The 25,981-nt window shown below is 42.0% G+C and overlaps 1 protein-coding gene across 1 annotated transcript in view; it reads right to left on the bottom strand.

Moving 5' to 3' along the window:
- The window catches only part of KLHL29 (kelch like family member 29), a 529,196-nt gene that overhangs the window by 101,550 nt on the left and 401,665 nt on the right, over positions 1-25,981 (bottom strand). Inside the window, exons 7-8 of the mRNA XM_054992668.1 lie at positions 9,406-9,605; positions 3,854-4,113 (exon numbers count right to left, since the gene is read on the bottom strand). Of these exons, the coding sequence (XP_054848643.1) occupies positions 3,854-4,113; positions 9,406-9,605 (460 nt within the window). The remainder of the gene's footprint in view (positions 1-3,853; positions 4,114-9,405; positions 9,606-25,981) is intronic.

Genomic DNA, 25,981 nt, shown 5'->3' on the forward strand with positions numbered 1-25,981 from the left:
TTTTAACTGGACCCCCAATTTTGTGTGGCATTGGGTCTACATTCACAGCAGATGATGGGCTGATCATGGTTCAGGCCGAACCTCCAATGTTTGGCCTGAACCATGTTGAAACAAGGTTTCCTCTTACAGGCTCAGTCCAAACTATTACGTCTAAAGTGTGGCCTCTTTCATGTGTAGAGCCTGTCACAATTTGCGAGAGGCCCAGGGTTGCCAGGGAAGCTATACATTCCTGAGCTGGGCCTGACTTTGAACACTCAGCATGGATGTTGAAGTCTCCCAGAACAATAAGTCTAGGTGTCTCCAACATCATGTCTGCTAGCAACTCCGCCAACTCAGAAAGGGTGCTTATGGGAGTGCTAGGAGGTCTATACACAGAAGGATACCCAATCTATCCTTAATTCCCAGAGACAGGTACAAGCAGTCAATACCAGCTATATCTTGTACTAGAGATCTACAGAAGTTGAAGGACTCATGGAGAATAATAGCAATCCCTCCTCCTCTTCAGAAGGAGAAGACAATAGAAAGCATTGTTGAAAAAGAGTCACTGCTGCATAAAAGGGAGAATGGAAAAGGTGAGGTGGCAGCGATAAAAGCCAACAAATGAAAGACATTTTTTAACATTTAAATCACCATAGGAAAAAGGAGGAGGAAACTGACAGTTTTGAATGAGTAACATTGGCTGCACAATAATTCTCATCCTTGATTTACTCTTATGCAAAACAAACAAAAAAGTTCTATAGGAGTTCTTGGGGCTGCAAGCTAATAAGTGATAATCATCTCAAAGAGTCATGATTTTCTTTTTCTTACTGAATATCTCATTCCTAAACTGCCATCTGTTAGTATCAGATCTTAGCCCCATTATGTTAGGGCGACTTCCAATCTTATCTCATAGAAACCCCGTAAGATGTGTATTTTTTCCCAGGGTGTTTTGCTAAATAAGAATCCCCAGGTGACTTGGGAAGAGCCTGCCCACCAATACATTCCTTCTCAAGTCAGCATTGACCCAGGTGAGGTAGTGACTATGCAGAAAAGTGCTGCATTGCTGGATTCTTCCCATATGACTTGGGGCTTCCATTGTTACTGAAATGCACACTGCTGAGCGTTAACAGGGAATAAATTAAATAAATCTGTAGAAGTTGTACAGGATCCAGGTTTAGAATAAACATATGGCCAAACTAGGAGACAGAGCATCCCTCAGTTCACCCCGGGGATGCGCCACCACTTTGTGGAGTGAGTTCCTACCAGAGAAATCCTTTTAACAGCACCATGGGGGCCTAATTCTTGATAGGCCCACCATGGTGCAGGGAAGAGGAGCTCCTGCCTTCCCTCTGTGCCATTTTTCTGAGCCAAAATGGCACTGGGGGCATATTTTGCCAATGTGCCCCTAATGCCATTTTGGGTTCAAAAAATGGCACGGGAGGAAGATAGGAGCCCCTCCCTCTGCACCACAGTGATTCTGAGTAGAATTGGACCCCTGGCGCTAAATGGCCCATAGCTATTTAGAGAATAAGGGGTACTGGGAGAGGCAAACAGAAATAATGTTAATAAATTCCTGCTTGTCAATCTGAAATTCTCTTCGGGAAGGCTTATGTAATGTCAGAGGTAGCAGTGATCTGCCCTTCCAGCAGACCTGCTGTTCAGGGTTCTTGTTCACCCTGTATGGGGACCCACTCCTAAACTGTCCTGCCCATTCTAGACATTCTCTACTACTTCGGTATCCTAATAAACTATTTCCCCAAATAATTCAGCCTCCTGTCTGATCCTTCCCATTGGAGATTGTTGCTCACAATGTTTACACCCTTGTATATTCCTGAGGGAGAGAAAGGGATATATAACATGAGGTATAAGGCCCACTGAGAGTAATCATTGCTTACAAGATGATTTCGCGAAAAGAGACAAAGTAAACATCATTTGCGCAAAAGCAAGGTGAGGAAGCTACATTCATGAAAAATAAGCATTCCTAAATTAAAATATCATAAGCGCTTGCCCTAAAATAATAGTTGTTTTGATTATGCATTTAAGCAAAATATAGATGAACCTATTATTTCAGTCCTTCCACAGTTAGGAATACAGAAGATACGCAACAATGGCATTCCCTAATTTTGGGTAAACACAAATAATCCTAGGGAACCCTAGAGTTAGGAAAGCAGAAGACACTAAAACGGAAGTTCTGGTATTCAGAGGAAAACTGTGATTGGTTATTCATTCATTCATTCCTTGCTAATCTTCCCAAATAGGACCCAAAACAGCTCACAAGATCATTCTTCCCTCCTCACAAAAACTTTTCCGGGTGGTTTGCCTGTGGGGTGTGTGATTAGCCCCAGGTCCGGAACCCCTTTCCTTGAGATGGAGAGGCCCTGTCTTCATTCCTAGAAAACTGAAAGAGCAAGAGCAAAACTTAAAGACCAACAAGATTTTCTAGCTTTTGAGAGTCACAGCTCCCTTTGTCCTGAATTTTGTTGGTTTTAAGGACTTACTGGGCTTGAATCTTTATCTTCTACTGCAGATCAACATTGCTATCCACTTGAAAGTAGAAAACTCGAAAACACTTCATGAATGGTACAAAAAGGGTTGGTCCTCTGTCCTTATAAAGCACTCATGGCCTCCTTTGATTATCTTTGGAAACCCTGAGGGGTCTCTATATCTTAATTTGGGAAACCTTTCCCTGTTTGAATGACACACAATAATGTCTATGTAAAATAAAAAAGAGAACTGCAAAGAATTATGTAGTAGTAAAAAAAAACCAACCCAAACCCAAACTATAACTATTATCTTTGGGAAACAGGCCTTCTATCATTTAAATTAATAGCAAGGGCTGAATTTTGAAACAAAGATTTGGGAGGAGGCTATTGTCACATAATAAAATGTACAAACGGATGTCATTCGTTAGCGGTGCATATCGCACTATGAAAAAGGAAAGTCAACGATATATGCAAAACAATGACATCTCTTTCTCCCTGTCAAGTTTTGAACAATGTAAGAATAGCACCCCACTGGTGTACCAAGCAAACAGGGTGCCTGCTTAATCACAGAGCCAGTTCTTATGTCTCTGATCGACAACGTGCCCAAGTTAGCTTGGTACAAATCTTAATCAGCTGAGGCAACTGGCAAATTGATGTGCTGTTGCTGTAATTCTTTTAGCCCAAGGACAACATTTTACTATTGTTGTTCTTAAAGCCAGACTATATTTATATCTCAGAGCTGAGCCCTTATCTTGGTTAAGGTCAAGCGTGCAGCAGAGTAACTGTCCAGAGAAGGCAGCCCCAATAAATACATGCTGGCATCAACTCAACCAGATTAGATATAGTGTATCTCCTCTCCGTATGCCAAGTCTATCACAGTGCAATCCTGAGCAGAATTGCACTCCTCTAAATCTACTGACTTCCATAGATAGGGTGTAATTCTGCTTTCCAAGATGGAATTGTAAAGCAGCCATGTTATTAACATCTGGTGTCTAGAGGTTTACTGATGATTCTTGCTTCTTGCTATTCTTGAATACACGTCACTTTAAAAAAAAAACCTGCATACCTGCATAGTTTTGGTATGCATATTATCTTACAATACTAAATCCTTGAAGAGCTATCTTCGACTAAATTGTTCTGTCAAGACATATGCAGCAAGCGTGAACTTTATAATTCTAAACCAGACATTAGAATCCAATGGCGAAATTTCAGAAAAATTCTGCATATCTTGCCGTTCATGTTCGGTGTTCTTAATACCTGTTGTGCTTTTTCATTTGAGGACAAGGAAGCTGGATTTCAAGCAGCATTCTGTTTTAAAGACCTATTGAATGATTGACGGGGTGGGGGTGGGGGGGAGCAAAAACACGCAAGAGGAATTTTCCTCCCTTTACCTGAGCTCTGAGGGCAGCATCTTTTTTGATCCACTTGATCACCGTTTCGTAAACCAGCTCTTCCGTTTTCGTGTTCAGACTGTCGTTGGACATGTAAGAAATGAAGTCGTCCTTTGAGATGTTGAGGATCTCTTCCTGAGTGGCCACCTCAGGAAAGATCTGCAGGGCATAGGCCTTGGCCATGTTGTATAGCTCACTGCACTGCATGGCTTCAGCCATGGCTAATATTCCTAAGCAGTTGCTAGCAGTTAACTGTTTTTCTAAAAAGGAATACATGGAACACAAAGGGGAGAAGGGAGAAGAGAGAAAATTAAAAAGATCAAAGACACTTCATTTGTTTGACAATGAGCATTGTCATCTGCCACAGTTCATTGCCGTGACTGTATTGGCAAATTCCACTACTTGCATCAGTCACAGCCTTGCAAATCTCCCTCTCTCTTCTGGGCTGCATCTACACATTATTGCACAAGGTGCTTTCGTTGCACTGCAGCTATCATTTGCTAGCTAGTCCATAGAAAAAGTCCAGCTGCTATAGCATAATATCCAGTGCTGTGTGGATGAAGCTCTGGATTTAGTTTTTGTGCACTGTCACAGAGAGCTGAACTACACAAGACAGATTACACCAGGATTCTCAAGTGAAGGGAGACACATTAGCCAAGAAGTGTAGTTTGAATTTCACTCCTCTCTAAAGAGCTGGCAAAGATCACTCCTCAGAGGATTGGTTAATTTCTTCTTTGCCTCCCCAAAGGCTCTGTCAATTATTAACAAACCCTCTGAAGAGTGATCTTTGCCTGCTCTGTAGAGAGAAGTGAAATTCAAACTATGCTTCCTGGCTAACACTGCGTCTCCCTTCACTTGAGCGCCCTCGTGTAATTCGTCTTGTGTAGTTTAGCTCTGAGAGTCTGTCTGTTAGGGGATTTGGGTTTTGTCTCAAGTGCAAAGCGACCCCAGGCCCAGCCAGCTATTCACAACAGTGAAAATGTAACAATATAAACACAGAAATGAGAACAAACAACCTTAGCTATGATGCCTGTAAAGAAATAGGCACACTAGAGCAGAGATAGGGTTAAAAAGGAGAAAGGAAGGAATAATCGCTTTTATTATCTAATTCAAGTCTGTGTTCAGACAATATACAATTAATTGTGTGCAAGCCATGAATCCATGAGAGCACAGAAAAAAGGGCAAAATGGGGAAGGTGGGAAGAATTTGGTTCCATGAGATCCTCAGCTTCTGTGTTAAAAAAAAAAGTTTCTGATCTTTATATGGTATGATTAAAAACAAGTGGGGCGATGCTTCCTGGCATCTCAGAAGCTTCAATGGACTCAAAAGGGGGAAACTCTGCTTAGGATGGTTTGCGTGGCATTCTCTCTGTGATCCCTCCTCCCTTCCCAGTGCTTTTAACTCTTGTCTTTATCCTTTTCTAAAAGTTAAATGATTTAAATGATGCATTTAGATGTTCGTTTCAATGGCTTTTAAAATGAGATTTTAATTTCTATGTTTTAATTTGTTAGGTGTCTTGGTGGCCCTGTGAGGGCAGAAAGGTGGGTTAAAATCTTTAAGTGTCCGCAAGAGGGCAGGGCCAAAGCCTAAGGAAAGACATCTTCGACCTGAGTTTGGGAGGCTCGTACTGGGCTGAAAGCCCATTAACACCATATTTATGATGTTTGGGAAACAGAAAAGTTTCTTTCGTGACTCATGAAAACCAGCATGGTATTATGGTTAAAACTTTGAGCTAGGATCAGAGAGGCTTGGGTTCAGATCCTCACCCTACCATGAAGATCACTATGTGACCTTGGGCAGATCCAGCTTGGGAAATTCCTGGAGATCTGGGGTGGAGCCTGGGGAGGGGCTTAGGAAGGGGTGGGGCTTAGGAAGGGGAAGGACTTCAGCAGGGAATCATGCCATAGAGTCCACCCTCCAAGGCAGCCATTTTCTTCAGAGGAACTGTAATTCCAGGAGATCTCCAGATCCTGCCTTGAGGTTGGCAGCCCTATCTTGTGCCAGTCACTATCATTCATCTTAATCTACCACACAGGGTTGTTGTGAACTGACAGAGGAGACGACAACAAGGCATACCATCCTGAGCTCCTTCAGAGAAGGGAAGGATTAAAAAAACGGTATAGGTAGAATGGGACGACATGGGGGACGTAACAAGGTTGCTAAGGGTCTGGAAAATAATGCTTGGGCCCTAGAAGATTCAGTGGTTAAGAGACTGGCACTGCCATCCTAAGCAGAGTTACACCCTTCTAAAACCACTGAATTAGGACAACACTTTGGGATAGTTACATTTGCACTGTCTTGAAGAGAGCACCACTTATTTTTCAATAGTATTTTCCTCTTCACTGAAATGGAATATTTATTAGTGCTGCCTGCTTCAATTAAACATTCAAATGATGTTCTCTCTCTCTCTCATTGACACCTCTTTTTGCATTTGTGTTACAAATTTTCAAGGGAACACCTATCTCATAATTTGGATAAATCAACAGTTCTAAGAGAGCAATCCTAAACAGGCCTACTCAAAATCCTACTCGGGTCTCTTCAATGGGGCTGACTCCCGGGAAAGTGTTCTTAGGATTGCACTTTAAGAACTGGACTCTTTAAAAAAGATTGTTTCCTAAATTAAAGTCACCAGAAGACTGCATACAAAAGAAGAACTTTTCTGAATATCCTTTCTGCAATTTCTAGTTTACTTAGAGCCATTTAAGGGGAGGAAATGGTGGAGAAATGTACCAAATACAAACAAAAAACAATTTGCCTCCTTGACATATTGAGAAAAACAAACTAGCTTTCCTATTGGTGGTTCTTATAGGAACACTGAAAATAGTTTATGAGACACTAAGCTTAGGCAATGCAAAAATGAAAAATGAGGCTAGCTGAAATATTTTCCTCTAAACTTTTCATACAGCAAAAACATTCCACTATCTCTGATGCTCAATCCAGCAACAGCTATAAATAAAAATAAGCAATTACGCTTTATGAATTCTCCAAATGAGAATACAAACCTCTGATAGTTCCTCATATATAATGAAACTTAACAGCCAGCTCTCCCCTATTTCATAACTGTTAACATGGTTCATTGAATCTAAATATTAAGTATTGGAAAAGGGGGGGGGGATCTCACATTGATTTAGTGGAAATAAATGCATTTTGTTATAGTAGCTGAACCTTTAGAGATAATGTGCATGGACATATCTATGGATCATTACAAAAGCCATAAAGTCTATTAATCTAAAACACACTGGAGGGCAGCTTTTAAAGTAAACCCAGCAAGGAAAATGCCAGGCAATCGCCAGCTGTGTGCAATTTGAACATGGCAGATGTGGGGTGGGGAAGGAGGGGAAGAGGAAGTACAAACACTTCCTGTTTCTATGCTCCTTTGTTAACATCAGGAAGGGAAGGTTGGGAATACACCACTGTGTGTGTGGCTTTCTTCTAGCAGAAGGTGTCATGTGCTAATGGAAGGTGGAGTGGGGTAGAATTGTGCTTACCGCTTGCCTACTTATGGCGGAAGAGCTCTCACTGGTGGGCCAGCCCTCCTGCCCTTGCTCCCTAGAGATCTGGCAGCAGAAATAACATGTGATGTGCAATACCACATCCGCCCGAAACCCCACATGTAATGTAAAATATGACAAGAAATGATGCTCTGGCTGTCCCTCCAAACTCCATGATACTAACTATAGTTTTCGAGGGTGGCTAGAGCATCGCCAACCATTGTCCTGCCCCCAAATGTCCTGGGGATGCCAGCCAGTAGCCTAGATTCTCTAGACAGTATCCCACTCAATGGCCTTCTCATGTGTGATGTATTAGCTCAAAATATAGGGATAGCCTGAGCATCTCTCTTCCAGGAGAGACATAAAAAGCCCACTTTAACTTTTATTATATTTTTTATCCCACTCTTCCTCCAACAGCAGAATACTGTCGCACCTCTATTTTATCCCTTCGACAGCACTGTGAGACAGGATAGACATACTGGAAGTGTAGGAAAAACTGGAAATTCCAGCACCTTGCAATTCTTGATCTCTCCCACCCCCCCGTCAAACTCTGTCCTGTCAGAAGCCAACCTAAAGAACCATTCTGGTTCCTAGGTTTTCTCAAGAAGCAGCAATAACTTCCTGCATTCCTCCCAGGGTTGTAGAACTAGAAAGGCTGTGACAATTTTAAGTGGACTGCCTTATCACATAAATCAGCAGAACACCACAACCAAAGGGCACTGCAGGAACATGACAAACAACCTAGAAGAGCTCTGAAGGGGCAGATAGAAGTAAGGGCTCCTTAGATGCTTAATAATTTATTTTTATTTTAAAATTTTGTTTCATTTATACCTCACCTTTCTCCACAATGAGGACCCCTAATTCTCCTGACCTCAACTTTTTATCCCCACAACAACCTTATGAAGTATGTTAGGCTGAGAGGGTGTGACTGGCCCTAGGTGACCCAGTGGGCTTCCATGGCAGAGCGGGGACTGAAACCTGGGTCTTCCAGAGCCTAGTCCAGCACTTTAGCCACTACATTATGCTGGCACTCTATGGCATCTGCTCTATGTAGGCCTCTGCTTCATACCTCCTGTTGGTTCAGGGCATTAGAACTCAGTCTAAGCTCTCAAATCTGCAATATGGAGATATTAATCTTGATCTTCTTACATGGTTATTATAAGGGGTACAAAACTCAGGGTTGGATCCAAAGAACTACTAATCAAAGCAAAGCTTGTGGGTTGGAAGCTGACCTCCCCCAATGCAACCACTGGGTGACATGAAGTTCTTCTCCCACAGGGGTGTCAGGGGACTTCCAGGAACAGCATTGGGGGATTAAAAGTGGGTATCTGCAGTAAGATGGAGGAATCAGCAAAAATTACCTCCTCCCTCCACTAACACACGTTTTCACACATCTTACCTGCTGCCGGAACATCGCACAAAACACCCAGAATACAGTGTGAAATCGTGTGAAATCGCACCAGGAAGACGCTGTCATCTGGGAGTTTTGCACGAAATTGCGTCTTCCTGGCGTGATTTCGCACAAGAGAACGCTGTCTTCTGGGTGTTTTGCACAATGTTCCGGTGGCAGGTAAGACACGTGAAAATGGCCCTGATGTCAGTGGAACAGCACCTTTGGATACAACCCAATGGATGTAAAGGAGGGCCGGAACATTTGACGCCATTATACAATTATGAAGTATTGTTGGTGTTATCAATACTCCTTTGAGATTTAGCAGGCAGTCTCCACTCATTGTCTGGTATATACCTTTGTAACCATAAGGACTAACAGCTTATTATTTTTTTAAAGGAAAGCTGAGATTTTCAGAAAGCGTTCTGCGCCCAAGACTAGAGACTGTTCTCCTTCTCTGCTCCTGTAGACTCACAGTTTCCATCTTGGGCACAGGCCATGTTTTGGTGGCATTGTTTTAACAGAGCTGCAGGTCACCAAAAGATATCAAGAAATGGAGTTTGGTAGTGTTGCAAATGGTCTTTCAATCTCAAAATTGAAAGCAGAGCTGCCAAATGATGTAATTCCTCAAGTTTAGAAGCAGACTTGAGAAAAACAGCACAAATGCTTACCTAAAAATGATACGCAGACTTTGCAGAAGGTATGAAACTGGAACTTGCTGGCAGCCTCCAGAAGGGTTTTGGCGTTGGCGGAATCTATCACTAAGGAACCTGTATAAACAAATTCCAGCAGTAGTTCCAGGACGTCCGCTGTGAGATTTGATAATTCCAACTCCAGCTTCTCTCCACTTCTGCTACTGTCCCGGGGTGACCTAGCAATAGCAGACAATGAAATTCTTACAGGACATTAACAATTCCCCAGCAGCGGTCACTTACTGATGCTAGAGAATCATATTACAAGTTCGGGGTTTGGTTTGTTTGTTTAAGAATTGAAAAATACTGTATCTTAAACCAAATGAACTTAAAAAGAACTTTATTACTGGATCTGAAAGAGAAGAGTCTCACACAAATACAAAAAGGTTTATTGCTACTCTGCATATTCATGCAAAAAAAATTGCAAACCAAACCAAACAAAAAAAAATTAAGAAGAATGAACCAACATTAATGAAAATGTGGAATAGGATTAACTTTCAAAGGGAAGCAATACATCTTAAGTTTGCATTCCACGTCTCTTCATCTTTGAACAGTAAAACTAAGTACAGGAAAATAAGCCTTTTGCTTCTCAAAAGGAAAAAGGTCATATTTTCCACACTGTAACTGCATCTTTCAGATAGTACTCAGAATAATTCTTTAAATTTAAAGTGTCTTGGGTTCTATTCCAGCTTCCACAAATAAGTACATTTGCAGAAGCATTTTTTGTGCCTATGCCCCCTCCAGTACTGCCCACCAAGCCACTGATGATGAAGATGGGACCTTCCAGAACAATATGGGATGAAGCACAGAGAGCTGCAGCAAATGGAGTTATCAGCCATTTCCTTGACTCGTGCATAAACAGAGCAAAGTCAATGAACAGAGTAAGAGGAGGATAGGGAGATTTGGGGCAATTCCACCTTCTGGATGCAGCCTTCCGTGCTACATACAGGGTGGCTAGTCCCCTGCTGGGGGCAGGGGATCCCCCGTTCCCACCCTCCACCACACTTACCTGGACAGTGGGGAGGACGTGCCTCCTGCGGCGCATTCCCAAGCCATGCAGGATGCTCCCATGCACTGCAGCAGCCCGAATTGGGCTGAATTGGGCAAGATTATGGAGTGCAGGAGTGCAATTGGGCAAGATTATGGAGTGCAGGAGCACTCCAAGGCTCCTTGCCCTGCCTGGAAGTACTCCTGTACTCTGCAGCTGCCAGATTTGGCCTCCTGTGGAGCATGGGAGCGCTTCCAGGTTACATGTGTCCTGTGTGATGACATCACTTCCTGAAGTGACATCATCACATGGGCTGGGCACAAAACGCACATGAAAGAAGAACACTATAGGTAAGTGCCAGGCCTACCACCTGGGGGGTAGGGGGACCTGGAAACCCAAGCTACACACCACACTGACATTAGATGTCTCCCAACGCTTGCCAATAGCATGGGGGGGGGGAGCCCACGGGTATCACTAAAATTACTCCGCATGCTCAATTTGCAAAAGCCTTGAACCTAAGCCCCTCTCCAATAATCCAAGAAAATAGGGAAACAGTTCTTAGTAGGACATTTCCAATGGTTACTGATAACCATTAAAAACCAAATTTATTAAACTGTGCTTGGATATTAAATTTGTCATTAAAATATATTGTTCCCTTTTTAGGCACTAAAATAAAAAGAAGAAAGGGGAAAAAGGAAGGAAGGAAAGAAACCTCTCATGGCATTGCTTTGAAAACGGAATACAAGACAAGATAGACAGACAAAATGGTTAGAGCGGAGGAGGGAAAGGGGCGGTGGAACAACCACCGGTTCTGCCACAGGAAGCCAGCAGCCATCCTCGGGAAGTGCTAAACAATTTGGTGATCAAAATAGCGCCTGCATTTGAAGTGTGCATTAGTGCTTGTGAAACTATCAGACAAATAAATAAATAAAATAGATAATGGCGGGGGAGGGAGGGAAATGGGCCCAGTTCCTAAGTGCTGGTATAGCTGCAAAACTCTAAAAGTGGGGTTATACCTGGAAGACAAAAAAAAAATTGCATTTGGTAACGTCAAGAAAAGGGGAGGAAAGACAGTTAGCGTAGGGAAGCAAACGCCTTTTAGATGGTTAGAGGCACCAGCACCTTTGCACAGAAATGTTAATTGCGCTTGGAAGCCCAGTTAGACTTCACCACCCGAAACCCGGTGTCAGAATTAGCACCAAACTTGCATGTGTCTCAGTAAACCCCTGGTAATAAAGGGGAATGAAAGAGCAAGAGCAGCCTGGAAGAGAAGCATGGCATGTCGCAACAGAGCCTCAAAGGCTAAGATCTATGTTGCCAAGCAACTTTTACCAGCTTATCTCCTTCTAGGTATGGGACCAGATGACAAGAGAATATAGAAAGGTGGACCCGCTGAGAGGGATTCAGTTTCCGATCTCCCATTTCCTAATTCCACCTGCATTTTTCTCCCTGTCTCCTGATGCAAAACAACTGACAGGAAATGTGTTAAGTAGACTTTTTCAGCCCCCTAAATGTAAGTATAGTAGTTACGATTTACGGAGTCTCTGTTAACCCGTTGACCCTGTCGAAGCTTATGCACATGCCTAACGTTTCATAATTATTCCTATTAATTTCAACTACTTGGTAAAACTCAGCCTTTGATGGCTCTTACCTGGTTTTATATTTATACAACTTGCACTGTGAGAGCTATGCCATATTTTGCAAAGACAATCACAGTTGTATGTATACTGATATCAAACTGTTCCATCCACACACTGCATACAACTGTGTCCTGATTCTATTCAGATTTCCCACTGGTCAAGTAGACCCTAACTGACCAAGAGCACATTCAGACAAATCGAAGTACTTTTTTTCAATACACTCAAGTGTTTCAGCTTCTTGATAAGGTAGTTAAACATCTGGTAAACAAAAAAAAACTGTATCATGAAATGTTCTAAATTTGTAACGTATATGGAACCAAGGAGGAAAAGGATGTCTCCTTATGAATGGCTCATGAGTAGACACGGGCATGAACAGAAACCCTCTCCCCCCCGAACATGGTGTTCGTTATTCATTGCCATCCATGAACAATGAACATTGACGAACATGACCTGTTCATGAACATGTTCCTTGTTCGTGGGGGCCAGCAGGCTCTCCTCCAGCCATCAAGATCCCTACCACACTACTCCCAGAAACCCTACCTGAGCAGGCAGCAGGAAATGTACCAATAATAAATAATAGCTTGGCCCCAAAGCCTGGCAGCAGCCCTGGAACCTGAAGAGGTAGATCCCTACCGCACTACTCCCAGAAACCTTACCTGAGTAGGCAGCAGGAAAGGCACCAGTAATAAATAATAGCTTGGCCCAGAGCCTGGCAGCAGCTCTGGAACTTGAAGAGGTAGATCCCTATCCCATCACACACAAAGAAAATTCAAGCTCCAATGCACTCTCCGTCTCTCTCTCAAAATGCCAACAGCAACTGTCTCTCGCTCACTGTCTGCAAAACCAGAGCTGGGAGCCCCCCTCCCCCCTGCTCTTTGCTTCCTTGTAACAAATTTGGAGCTCCACACTTGAAAGGAAGACCTGCCTATCAAGCTAAATTGGGCTTAGATTGGGGTTTCCAGGGCAACAGCAGGAGTTCAGACAGAGTTCAGACAGTCCCTGCCTTCGGTTGCCAAGGGAATTGATTGCAGGTGCCAGATTGTCTGGCTTGACGAACAGCAACGAACAGCAACGAACGAGGCTTGCAACGACCACCTGTTTGTTCAGAATGGGGCCTCACGAACAGTTTTTTCGCGAACAGCTGTTTGGGCTGTTCCTGGTTTTTAGTTCGTATTGCTGTTCGTGCCCATCTCTACTCATGAGTACACGCACATACAAGCGTACAGCCTAGCCTATGAATAATTGCTGTGTTCTTGTTTTAGGGAATATCTCCTTGAAGGATGGGCAGCATTTATTGCTGAACTGAAAACTCAAAAGGTACCACCATCATCCCATGCACAAAGAACAGCATTTTAACTTCTGCTTGATATCCTACATCTAATTTTATCTCATTATTATCTCATCTTTATTTCTCAGCAAATTCTTGCGCATCCAATCACACACTGATGGCGTGTGTGTACCATGCCATGAAGTTGCAGCTGACTCATGGTGACTCCTCTAGGGGTTTTCAAGGCAAGATATGACAGATGTGGCTTGCTCTTGTCTGCCTCTGTGTACAACCATGGACTTCCTTATTGGTCTCCCATCCAAGCGCTAACAAGAGCCGACCCTGCTTAACTTCTGATATCTGATGAGATCGGATTAGCCTGCAGCATGGTGGGTGCGTTTTGGGTAGTTGCCAGCTGCCTGTCTTGTGACCCAAACAGCATTTTTATTCCCTTTCCACATTATGCAAGTCAGGAATGGAAGAGTCACTCTATGCATTTGTCCAAATCCTGAGAAGTCTAAGGCAGGCCAACTTCTTTGCTAACGTAAGGCTGGCAGATGTTCTAAATTGCTAATCCATCCTGACCTGGATGGCCCAGGCTAGCCTGATCCTGTCGGATTTCAGAAATTAACCAGGATCAGCCCTGGATGGGAGGCTGCCAAAGAATACCAGGTTCACTACACAGTCAGGCAATGGCAAACAACCTCTGAACGTCTCTTGCCTTGAAAACCCCATAAAGGGTTGCCATCAGTCAACTGCAACTTGATGACACTTTCTACCACCAATCTGTCCTTAATGTCAATAAAATCCTGCAAGTGGCTAACCTTGTTGCCGTCAGAGCCAACAGAAGCAAGTAGCAGCAAGCTTTCTTTGAAAATAAGCAGGAGTCTTGTGACACCCTAAAGACTAACAACCTTTTTTCCAGCACAAACTCTCATGGACTAGAGCCTACTTTTTTTTTTGCATCTGAAGAAGTGGGCTCTAGTCCACTTTTTACTCTTTAAGGTGGTGCCAAAAGGCTTGTGTTCGGTTTGTTTTTAGTGAGAAAGCCGTTAACAGCTTTAGCGACCACTAGAATTTGGAAAACACCAACATTAGAAGCATTTGGAAAACACCAACATTAGAAGCTATTCCATCCAGTTACTGTGCCTCAGAATAATTAAGTGATAATCTCTTCTCCTTTGTAATACATGGAGCTATAAACGGCTGCTGCAATTGATTAAACACCAAAACAAAGCTAAGGTGTTTAATCAATCACAAAAGCCTCTTATGGAGAGCATAATACCCAGCAGAGATTATTGATGTTACACAACCCGCCAGAAATGGAAAAGAAAATTGTATCCTTTTCTTGTCTTGTGACAGTTTGATATTGGCAAGTGGCTGCTACTGGGATATTCATGCCGCATACAGATCATAGACATGGTTTCCATGTATCATTGGATCTGAATAAATATTAGAAAGAGTCTGGCTCAGCCAATCAAATGATCTCTCTCTCTCTCGCTCTCTCTCTCTCTCACACACACACACACACACACAGAGAGAGAGAGAGAGAGAGAGAGAGAGAGAGAGAGAGAGAGAGAGAGAGAGAGAGAGAGAGAGAGGATTTGAGTCCAGTGGCACCTCATAGACCAACAAGATTTTCAGGGTTTAAGTTTTCAAGCCTTCTTCAGATATAATAATTACGGTGTCCATGATGAGAAACTGGTTTATAGGATCTTAAATAGACTCAAAGCAGGTAGATTATTGGCTCAAATGGCTCATAATCGATGAGTTTTCAAAAAAGCAGAGAAGTTTTGTGTATGACAGAAGAAATACAGCGGCTTGGATCTCACTGAACTGTTCTGCTCACACATGAACGCAAGCACAAGAAAGCCATGCAAGAAGTCCTTGTGCTGAGTCAATGTGACTGTATCTCATCTTCCTTTTCTGCTCTCACAAGACGCAGCACAAGGTATATATTTCAGCCAACCTAGTCATCCCCCTCTCTGATCAAATCATATTTTACCTCCATGCTGGATCGTAAAAACTGCATCAAATAGCTTTTTGCCTTTTTTGTAGAGCAACACTAATTGGGAAAGAAAAAAAATTAGCGCTTAATCTTACAGTAGCTCTTTGGCCATGCCTCGTGCAAGCAGAACTGTGTTGCATAGCAGGATTCAAGCCAGTGTTACAGCTGGTTACACCGCAGCCTGAAAGTGGAATTAAACTGGAGGAAAACTAACTGAGCGTATTCTTGATCACATACATGTAACTGTAGCATCTGGGATTTTTCTATTTATATCTGGCACAACTTGCTCATTGGACCTCGTAGGAATCCACTGTAGGGCACATTCTCCTGTCAAGAGCAAAGTGTGAATCTCAAATAATGGAGGCAGATTTATTACTACACCGCTTCCCTGGTGCCACTGAAACACAGTGTTCAGCATTTAGAGTGTTGGACAAGGACCTGGGAGATCCAGGTTCAAATCCCCTGCCGTAGAAGCTCACTGGATGACCTTGGGCCAGTAACACGCTCTCAGCCTAACCCTTGTTAGGGTTAGGACGGGAGGAGAGAGGGTCAGGGTTAGGAGGAGAGGAGAATGAAGAGCTGCTTTGGGTCCTCATTGGGAACAAAGGCGGAGTATAAATTAAGTAAAATAAGTAAGTTTCCAAAACAAAACTCTGTTAGGCACCTGACTCATTACCGTAGCCAAAAAGAACTCATGATCAGTCTCCACTGCTCAGAATAGGCACGTTCAAAGGGGCAAAATCCCCCCTAAGGGGATAAGAATGTGAGTGAGTTTATGGTGGGGCATCCACTTAGCTGCCTTGAAAGTCAGAAAGGAAAACTAGACAGGAAGAGAAAAGATTTCTAAGCAGTTTTTAAAAATGAGTAATGAGAGTTATTCATAACTAGTAACAACTCCCGTTATGTGAAAAAATACAATGGGCTGTAGAAATCTGATTCAGTGGCCCCTCTCCTGGTGGCAAGCAGGCGCTTTGCAGTGGCCTGGAGGCCAGAGCAGAGGGGTGCTGAGGGGAGGCGCAGAGAGGAGTGCTTAGGCCATCGATTCAGCAGGCCCCCTCCCAGTGACAAGTGGGCACTTCACAGCGGCCTTGAGGCCAGAGTTGTCGGCAATGTACCTGTGCAAGGATAAAAAGTGAGTCGTTGTCAATACGGCTTGCTTTTTATATAGTAGGATACTAGAACTCAGGGGCACTCAGTGAAGTTGATGGGCAATAGATTTAGGATGGGCAAATGAGTAATTAAACTGAGGGATTCATTGCCAGAGGATGTAGGGATGGTCATGAGCATAAATGGCTTTAAAAGGCATTAGACAGATTCATGGACCTTCAACGGCTGCTAAAGGGAGCCTCCACATTCAGAGGTAGTAAACTTCTGAATACTAATGCTCAGAGGCAACATCAGGGGAAGTCTTGGCCTCTATGCCCTGTCCATTGGCCCTCCAGGACAACCGCTGGGCCATGGTGTCAAACAGGTTGCTGGACTAGATGGACCACTCGTATCTAACAGGCATCTTCTTATATTCTTGTTCTAGCCCCAAAATTGTTCAAAGCTTTAATATAAGGAATGCTTGGGGGTACTTCAAAAGTCATTACTCTTATATACCTGAATAAACCTCTATTCTTGCAAACCTGAATTCTTTTAACATTACCCACAAATATTAATAGGTATAAACAATGTAAGTCTCTCTCTCCAAATCTGAATTTATGTCCTCCTGATTTTGTGTGTCCCTAATATCCATTGGCTCATTAATGTTTTAGAAGTCAGTGGGCATTTCGATGAAAACAAGCTGACCAGTTTTGTTTTTTGCCCTAAAAGTTTAAATAGAATGATGTCATTTATTGGCCTTGTAATCACTGCTCACATTAGAAAGGTCAAACATTCCACATGGTGGCAGGAAATCAATAATTTCCCCAACAACCCACGGGAAAAGCAAGTTTTGCTTCTAAAAGAATAATGTGTAATAATAAACAATTTTAGTCTTGGCTTTTATCAGTCAAGCCATCTCAGAGACTGGCTGCAGCAAGCGATCTGGTGAAGACTGATAGATAAGCTCATTAACATTAGGAAATGATTTAAAATGGGACCCAAAACTGATCGGAGGCTAAACAGCAACAAAGTTTGTTTAGGTCAGCGTAGAAACAGACTCGAGAACTTTTTTAATAGCTTAATTTTTATATGGCTGTCAGGGAATTCTTTCACTGTAAAGCTCAAGGCTACAGTGGGGTGATGGACAAACTTCTGGGTAGCACTTAACAGACAAGCAAGGCGACATGGTATTTTCTGCTCCGGGGGCTACATAAAGAAAGCAACTTTTTAAAATAACTTTGGGCACAATCGATTTAACTAAAGACAAATGCGCTTGGACATGGCCTGTCCATTTAGTTTTGCTACTGTTTCAATTTCCACGAAGAACAGGGACAAAATATGCAAAAGAATTCGTCTTGGGCAAAAGAAGGGTCATTTGTAAGCCTAAACGGTAAAGCAGAAAACAGGTTCTACTTTTCTCTTTGTCCTCTTATCAACTAATTTGAAGATAAAAGAACAAAACATTTCAGAGGGGAAAGAGACAAACACAGAAAGAAAGATAGAGGGGAAAGAGAGAGAAGATTTAGATAAAGATCCAGCCAAGTATGTTTGCAAATACTCCTAAATTCCTAGCATTAATATATGCCTGAAATTGCTTTGGAGACCTAAAACAGACTCAAAGCTACATTTTAATGAGTAATGGCAACAGACCTGTCTTCTGCATTTACTACAAAAGGTCAGTTTTGGTCTCTCTGTATGCACATGTTCACACAGATACAAATACAACACTTACAAAAATATCACATCAAAGGACACCTTTCCCTGGAAGAGAATTATAGCTCTATATAATAAAGTCTTCTCAAGATCAAGGTCACATTTAAAATCTGACTGAAGCGGCTTTTACAAGGAAGAGTAGTCGATTCATCAACTTATGGACGAGGTCTTCTACTGCTGCCTTTAATAGGAATTTCTGACATTTTTTTTTTAAACCATGGCTAAGCTACATGGGCCCCATTAAACCTGCTCACCATATTTATTTTGACTGATTAACTGTCTAATTGTCTTTTGAAGGTTGTCCATATTCTTATTCAGATTTGTATTACATATGGAAAAGCTACCTATCCATATTTTAGACAGCTGTCTGCTATCTGGTTACATGTGAGAGTTACGTTAGCAAGTCAAAACAAACTCAGAATGTTCAAAATGAAGCCATCTGCACATAAGAATTTTGAATGACATGAGACGTGTTATACAAAAGCCCTGTAACTATGAAAAGCTTCTTAGCTTCGTTCCAAGTTACAAGAGGCTTCTTATACCTGTGGAGTATTTAGCAGGATGGCCATACAAGGGTAACCTCAAAAATATAACTCTGAAATAAAATCAGGGAATCAACCTACAAATTGCTCTGGCTTGGCCAAAAGTTGTTTTTTTTTAAAAAAAAGTTTGTTTTATTTGTTGTTTGGAATTTTAAGTTGAAGTTCACAAAGAAAATGGGGACAAATGATGACAGGTATCTCTCGATTATTTTCTCAAGTGACATCAGTTTTATGCATATAGCTTAGCGCCTGATTATTGATTTAATAGATAAAGGTTTGTCTCCTGATGTGGTGGCCTGAAATATCACTTCTATAAAAAAATAAACTACAGTGACCTTGCCAAATAAGTCCACAAAAATGTCAATGGACATTTTTACAAACGTGTCAATTATTTTTTGCACACTGGCAGACTGAAAGAAACCCAAGTCTTTCTCAATTTGCAAAAACTTTCCCTGCCTGGTTGCCTGGGGGTGATTTTAACTGGCTGTAAGCAGCTAAGCCGATGGTCACTTACACCTCTGGACTATGGATACAGCTGGGTCATCCAGCTCAACATTTGAAGACCGAAGCAGTGGTACATATTGGATTTCCTTTCGGCCATTTTGATTAGGAGAAAAGTACTTCTGACAAGTGTCTGAGACATTTTGGTCCTAACCCTAAAGTTAGCATCCAATCTTTCATTATAAGGTTTTCCCATCCTTTCCAAACCCTCCCTTATCCTGTTGCTGTGGCTGTATTAACAGACTACAGGCAGCATATAGCTTCTCAGGACATTCGGCTCCGGGGCTCGGGCCTGCATCTGCTAATTCAAATCCCAAACATCTGCCCCACCTCACAAAATGAATCTGCGATATGCTGATCTCATTGGCTCAGCTTCCTGGCAAGGCTGAAATATTTTAAGTATAAATATCTGCCTTGCCTACTGAAAAGGGGAGGTCTTTTAAAATAGACCAAATATAATAAATTGGTCTATTTTTCAAGATGTTTTATTTGGGAATGACAAATACAGGAAATCCAAGATTGAGGGAGAGAGGATCAAATGAAGTTCTTAAGTGAAGAGGAAACTCAACTTATTTTTTCCTCATCTCTGTCAAATTGTTTTGAGCGATAAATATGGGACTGCAGCTCTTTGCGAGGTTTGCATGTGTTTTGTGTATGTGCATGTGTGCTAGTTAATGCTCTCATTAGAAGGAGCCTATTGAAGGCTAACCAATTTAGGCTATGAGGGAAGCATTAATCCTGAAGGAACTGGGAGGCATAACAGAGCAAAATGACCCCTGAACTCCCCACCCTTTGATTTTATCATCCAAATTATTAGTCTTCAGAGTCCCCAATAGGGCCATTTATAATGGGTAAACAAGCAGAGAAATGGGGTTTAATCGACAGTATTCTCCCTGCCAAGAACAGATCTATAGAAAACTGTATCTCATCCTATGAGCTTTATTTACAAGTCTTTGTCATACTCTACAGCTCATGGGATACATATAAAGGCAGCTATGTCACATGCAAAGTGATGGATTTCCGCAGCACACAACATTATATGCAAAGCACATATAAATTTAGTGAAGTAGCTACAGCTGCAAAGTAATCAGTCAAGTAAATGAGGACCCTTCTACAGCAACATCATTGTAATATGAATGCCATAAGGCATCAATGTCCAATTATAATAGTTTTTTTAAAAAAAAAATATGCACCATTATTATTCTTTTAGAATTACATTATGGGCATAGTTTTCAAAATAAATGTTGGCTACTATTTCTATCTCTCTCTATACTTTGGGGTTTTTTTTAAAGGCCTATTATCAAGGCATGTTATAAAGTACTATATACAGTAATAGCTTCATGAATTTGTCTCATAAATTTTACACACCCAGGCACAAAATCCAATTATCTTATCTAGCCTCTTCTGAGCTCCATATTTTTTTCTTCCTTTGCCAAAGAAGTTGGGTGCATGGAATATCTGGCCTGACATACCTGGAAGGCGACTCATTTGGCTGATGACTTTTTGGACCTCAAAAGATTATTATTTCATAGGAGCAAACCTACATATTCAATTTTCTTACCTGCAGTCAATGCCTCATCAAAGATAATTAGATATCAAAACAGACTGATGCTAAATGCTGCATTAACAAGAGATGTGGCGAGAACTAAACCAACAGAAAGAGTCAGCTTTCAGACCGGCAGTAATATATATGGAACATGATCTATTTATGACATTTATGCTGTTGATGATAAATGTTTTGGTCTTATTGTTTACTGTAAGTTTTGCTGTGTATCTAGGGTTGCCAGCCTCCAGGTAGTGGCTGGAGATTTCCCGAAATTACAACTGGTCTCCAGGCCACAGAGATCAGTTCACCGGGAGAAAATGGCTACTTTGGGGGGTGGACTCTATGGAATTATGCCATGCCAAGGTCCTTTCCTCCCCAAACCCCACTTTCTCCAGTTTTCTCCAGGTTTCACCCCCCAGATCTCCAGGAATTTCCCAACTTGGAGCTGGTAACCCTATGTGTACCTAAAAACCATTCTGACCACAGGGGTTTACAAATTGTGATTTTCATAATCTGTAAACCTCTATGGATGGAATGGTCCTCTTCACGTAATATGGAAGTGCATTAGATAAACCAGAGGTGGGCAATTGTTTTGGCTCAGGGGCCACTTTGTGGGAGCGGAGGTTAGTGGAGGGCCGCACCTTTTAAAATGATTGCATTCATTAGTTAACTTTGCATTTCAGAAAAGGTATAAATTGTATCATAAAAATAAATAAATATAAATTAAATAAAATAGTGGTAGTTTTATTCAATGTATTTATTGTGCTAATTTCATATCATCTATAGCTGCAAGCGCATTTAATTTTAGAATCAGTTTAATGAGACAAATGTACCCTATCACACTTTTCTACTGTCTTGGCGGGCCACAAAAAGCTCTGTAGCAGGCTGCATGTGGCCTGTGGGCCGCAATTTGCCCACCCCTGAGATAAACAAACAAACAAAATTGGTTCTTAAAATCAGCTGGGATGAGCTTACCTTCATAAGGCAAGCATAATGCTATAGCAGCTCAGCGGACATACTGAATCACGGATCTGCTTCCCTGCTTAGTCTTTTGGGGAGGAAACAAGTGTCAAGAGTCTGGCTTAAACAAGTAGCTGAAGAATGAGCCAGCTGTCTTTGGAAGACTATGTTCCTTGACCGACTGCTCTCCCTCTGAAGACTTAAGGTAGAGTGAACTCCCCGAAGACCTGTTTCTGGAGGAACAAACAAACCGAGCCAGTGTTGGCATGAACAGGCACAAAAGCATTATTAGAAGCCGGTCTGCCTACTACTCTACACAACGGCCCACTTGGCTAGAGAACTACATAAAAATTAAAACAGATAAAATGATTCCAGCAGTCCGAGGACTGCAGAAGTCTGAATACAAAATGCACCGGGAATGCCTTTTTTCCCTCCAGATGCTGAATGTTTTTCTCTACTTCATTCAGGCCTGATCTCCTTTAATCACATTTACTGCACTATCATAAAACAAGAGCCTAGTACACAGCTGGTGTTATACGATGCATTTCACTCAAATGTGATAAAACGTATAGAAGTATTTCTTGCTCTAGATTTATGTAAATCTTTAAGACACTGGAGCATACTTAACTATTTGTTCAGTTAACTGGCTCAATTTTATAGGCTCTTTGCTGAATGGATATATTGTCTAAGTAGGGTTTCCCCCCCATTATTGCCAAGGATATTTGAACTGAATTATTTATTACAGTTGAAGACCAGTTCTAAAATACATACAATAGGTCCATTAGTATATAAAAGGTTACATAAATTGTATTAAAATGGACAGGTAACATCCACTAACTTAATAATAATAATAATAATAATAGTAGTAGTAGTAGTAGTAGCAGCAGCAGCAGCAGCAGCAGCAGCAGCAGCAATGATGATGATGACGATAACGACAACGACGACAACGACCATGTGCTTATATATACCGCTCTTCTGGACAAATTAGTGTCACACTCAGAGTGGTTAACAAAGTAGTGTTATTATTATCTCCACAATACAGCTGTGAAGCTGGGGGTGAGAGGAGTTCATGGCAGTAGTGGGAGTTGAACCAGCAGAGTGCTGGCTTGAAGCCCAGCCACTTAGCCACTATGCTACAGCAATATAAAGAATATAGAACAGCGATGGGCTCTAGTGGCTGCAGAGAATCTGGCTTCGTCCGTGATGCCAGGACCATGGCCCAAGAGAAGAAAGACTGTATACAGATCCTCAGCTGGGCCTGGTATTTTTTGAAGAATGAGAGTAATGAGATATTTTTTAAGATCACTATACAAAGGGCAGTGCATGCCCAACAGTATCAACTTCTCCATCTTCACAGGGGCATGGGTTCCCAAAACAGAACTCTAGAAAATCTCCACTGCAAGTGTCAAAAGTAAAACCTTTTCTGAATTTGGGGATTACCAGATTGGCCAAATAATTAGTGGGCACAAATTTCTTGTCTCTAGAGCAATGGTATTTTGTGACCAAATTTAAGTGATTTTGTAATCTGATATCCCAAATCATCTTCTTAATTAATGATTTAGTTTTTGTAAAGAATAGGCACTAACCACTTTCAAATTGTTATATGGATATTTTTCTTTTAAAAATCCATTATATCCTACTCTTACAGCACTTCCTAAGGGTGTCCAGTTCCAAAGATCTAAACTTGCTTAACTTCAGCAGGTTTTGTGATGGGGGGAGCATAACATACAGCCAAATCGAGTCAAATGGGAGGGAAGCACAACATACACCAAAATATGAGTTGAAACAGCATTAAAGCACAGTTGTGCAGCACTCAAGGCAATAAGCCTAGTCATATGATGATGAGAAGCCATATGACAACAACCACTAGAGATTGCAGTGTAACTCAGTGATGTTTTCAATGGAACACGAGAAAAACAGTTCTGCTACAGCCAGGGCTTTTTTTTCAGGGGGAACGTGGTGGAACGGAGTTCCGGAACCTCTTGAAAATGGTCACATGGCTGGTGGCCTCGCCCCCTGATCTCCAGACAGAGGGGAGTTTAGATTGCCCTCTGCGCTGCTGAGCGGCGCGGAGGGCAATCTAAACTCCCCTCTGTCTGGAGATCAGGGGGCGGGGCCACCGGCCATGTGACCATTTTCTCCTAGGGCAATCCACTGAGTTCCGCCACCTCTTTTCCCAGAAAAAAAGCCCTGGCTACAGCCATAAAAAACCCAGGGGCCAGTATGTCATAATGAATACCGGAGACTTCATTGCACAGCCCTCACCAAGTCACAAAGCTCACTCAGAGCAGGACCACAAGTGACGCCTGACACAGGTTGGACACTTGCCAGCTTCCCTCAAGTTTTGATGGGAAATGTAGGCAGCTTGGCGGAATGTTGGACAAGTGACAGTTGAAAAGTCCATTGGACAGCAGTCAGAGAGTCAAGCTGCAAGACCAGGATGCCTACATTTCCCATCAAAACTTGAGGGAAGCTGACTAATGTCCAACCTGTGTCAGGCGTCACTTGTGGTCCCGCTCTCAGGCAAGTCATTCACTTTCACTGGATACATGCTCCTGGATTATTCGGATCGCGAGGATAAATGATAGAACTGTTCAGCATTTGATACACAGGAAAGTGCCATAAAAGTTATGAATAATAATTTCATTGGTTGAGTGTAGTGGTTTCTCACTATTTTATGAAGGGGCTCTACCAGCAGCATTTTGTTTTTGCATGGGATCTACCTGCTAACACTCAGCTTCTCTGTGTGTAATAATGACAATAGCACCTACATATAAGCAATGAATAAAATCAAAAGACCTACCTGCAGGTTTCCCGTCTCAAAGACAGGCACTAAAGATATGGAAGGACAAATATAGAAGGAGGAGTTTTTAAGCAGCTTTGGACTGCACAGAGACAGGGGCTCACATAAATGCTGGGAAGGAGAAATTTCCATATAAGGGGAGATAACATGAGAGAAACACATAGGCAGCATGATAGAGCAAGAAGCCCTTGGTTTAAAAAAATACTTATACACCATAAATGTCACAAAGCAATCAGGAAGGGAGATAAGAGAGAAACAAGAGTAGAAAGGTAAAATAAGAACTTATACATAAAAAGGAAGATGTTTGAATGGAACTCGCTAAGACAAGGAAGCCAGTGGTCTTAGAAGAACAAAGGTGACACATGTCCAAAACGTGGAACAGAAAATAAAACAGCAGAATGTAGAAAAGATGTAAGAAAACTGAAATGAGAAACTGGAAGACCTAGCATAGTAATATGCTAAACTGCTCTCAAATTATATCATACATTACTGAATACAGAGGAGGGGATTTGAGGAATCCATGTGAAGAATCCAGGGCTGAGCTGTATGCCAACCAAAATTAATGGAACCTCTGATGATATGAACTATCTTCAGCAAAGCATATACCTGAAGACGTTTAAGTCATATCAGAAAAGTAGCTTTTGAACATTTTTGCCTATATTTCTCTCATGTTGCCTCCCCTTATAGGAACCTGATCCTCCCCAGCATTCACAGAAGCCCACATCTGTGCATTGTGGAGCTTCAACCCTCTATCCATTTGGAGGGAAGTGTCTCTCACTTAGCTAACTATTCTCCTTTGCCTTACATATCAAATCCACCAACAGCCAGAAGAGGCTGTGGGATGGAGGTAAATATAGCTAGCTTACACATATTTCCTGGTATGGCAGCACTAGTATGGCTCATACCTGTCTGGCCAAAGTAAGAGCAAGAATGCTGATCAGTCTGTCATTTCCTGGATAAGATTTGTAGTTCTATCAGAAAGGGAAAGACCTAACTCTATACCCATAGCTGTAATACTCATGAAACAGATGTCTGGTTTGACTTGTAGCGCATAGAGTTTTCGGAATGATCTTGCCTGTTTGGACTTGCCAGATTTTGTCTGTTGAACAGGTCAAAGTGTTCCCTCTGTCACTCTGGAGTCAATATTCAGTGTCAATCTGACAAATCTAGTAATGGCTGCCAGGGACGTCAACTTCTAAGAGGTTGTTCTACTCAATTAGCTGCTTTGTTTTTAACCGACTGGATGTATAATGCAACTAATTAAAATAATCATGACAGCATTTCAGCCTAGGATGCTATGATGAAGATATTAAATGAAGTTGTCTAAGCGACAGAAAATTTTGTTGTTGCTATGAAAAAGGCACCACAGCACAATGTATCCTCTGGATCATCATGACATATATAAAGATGTGCCCTGATTAGGCCATATGCAGCACATGTGGGGACTCTAGTACACCCACAGACCTCCTGCATGTATGAAGACTTCCCTGAGAGGAGGAAT

This window comes from Eublepharis macularius, chromosome 1, assembly GCF_028583425.1.
Source record: "Eublepharis macularius isolate TG4126 chromosome 1, MPM_Emac_v1.0, whole genome shotgun sequence".
NCBI classification, from domain to species: Eukaryota; Metazoa; Chordata; class Lepidosauria; order Squamata; family Eublepharidae; genus Eublepharis; species Eublepharis macularius.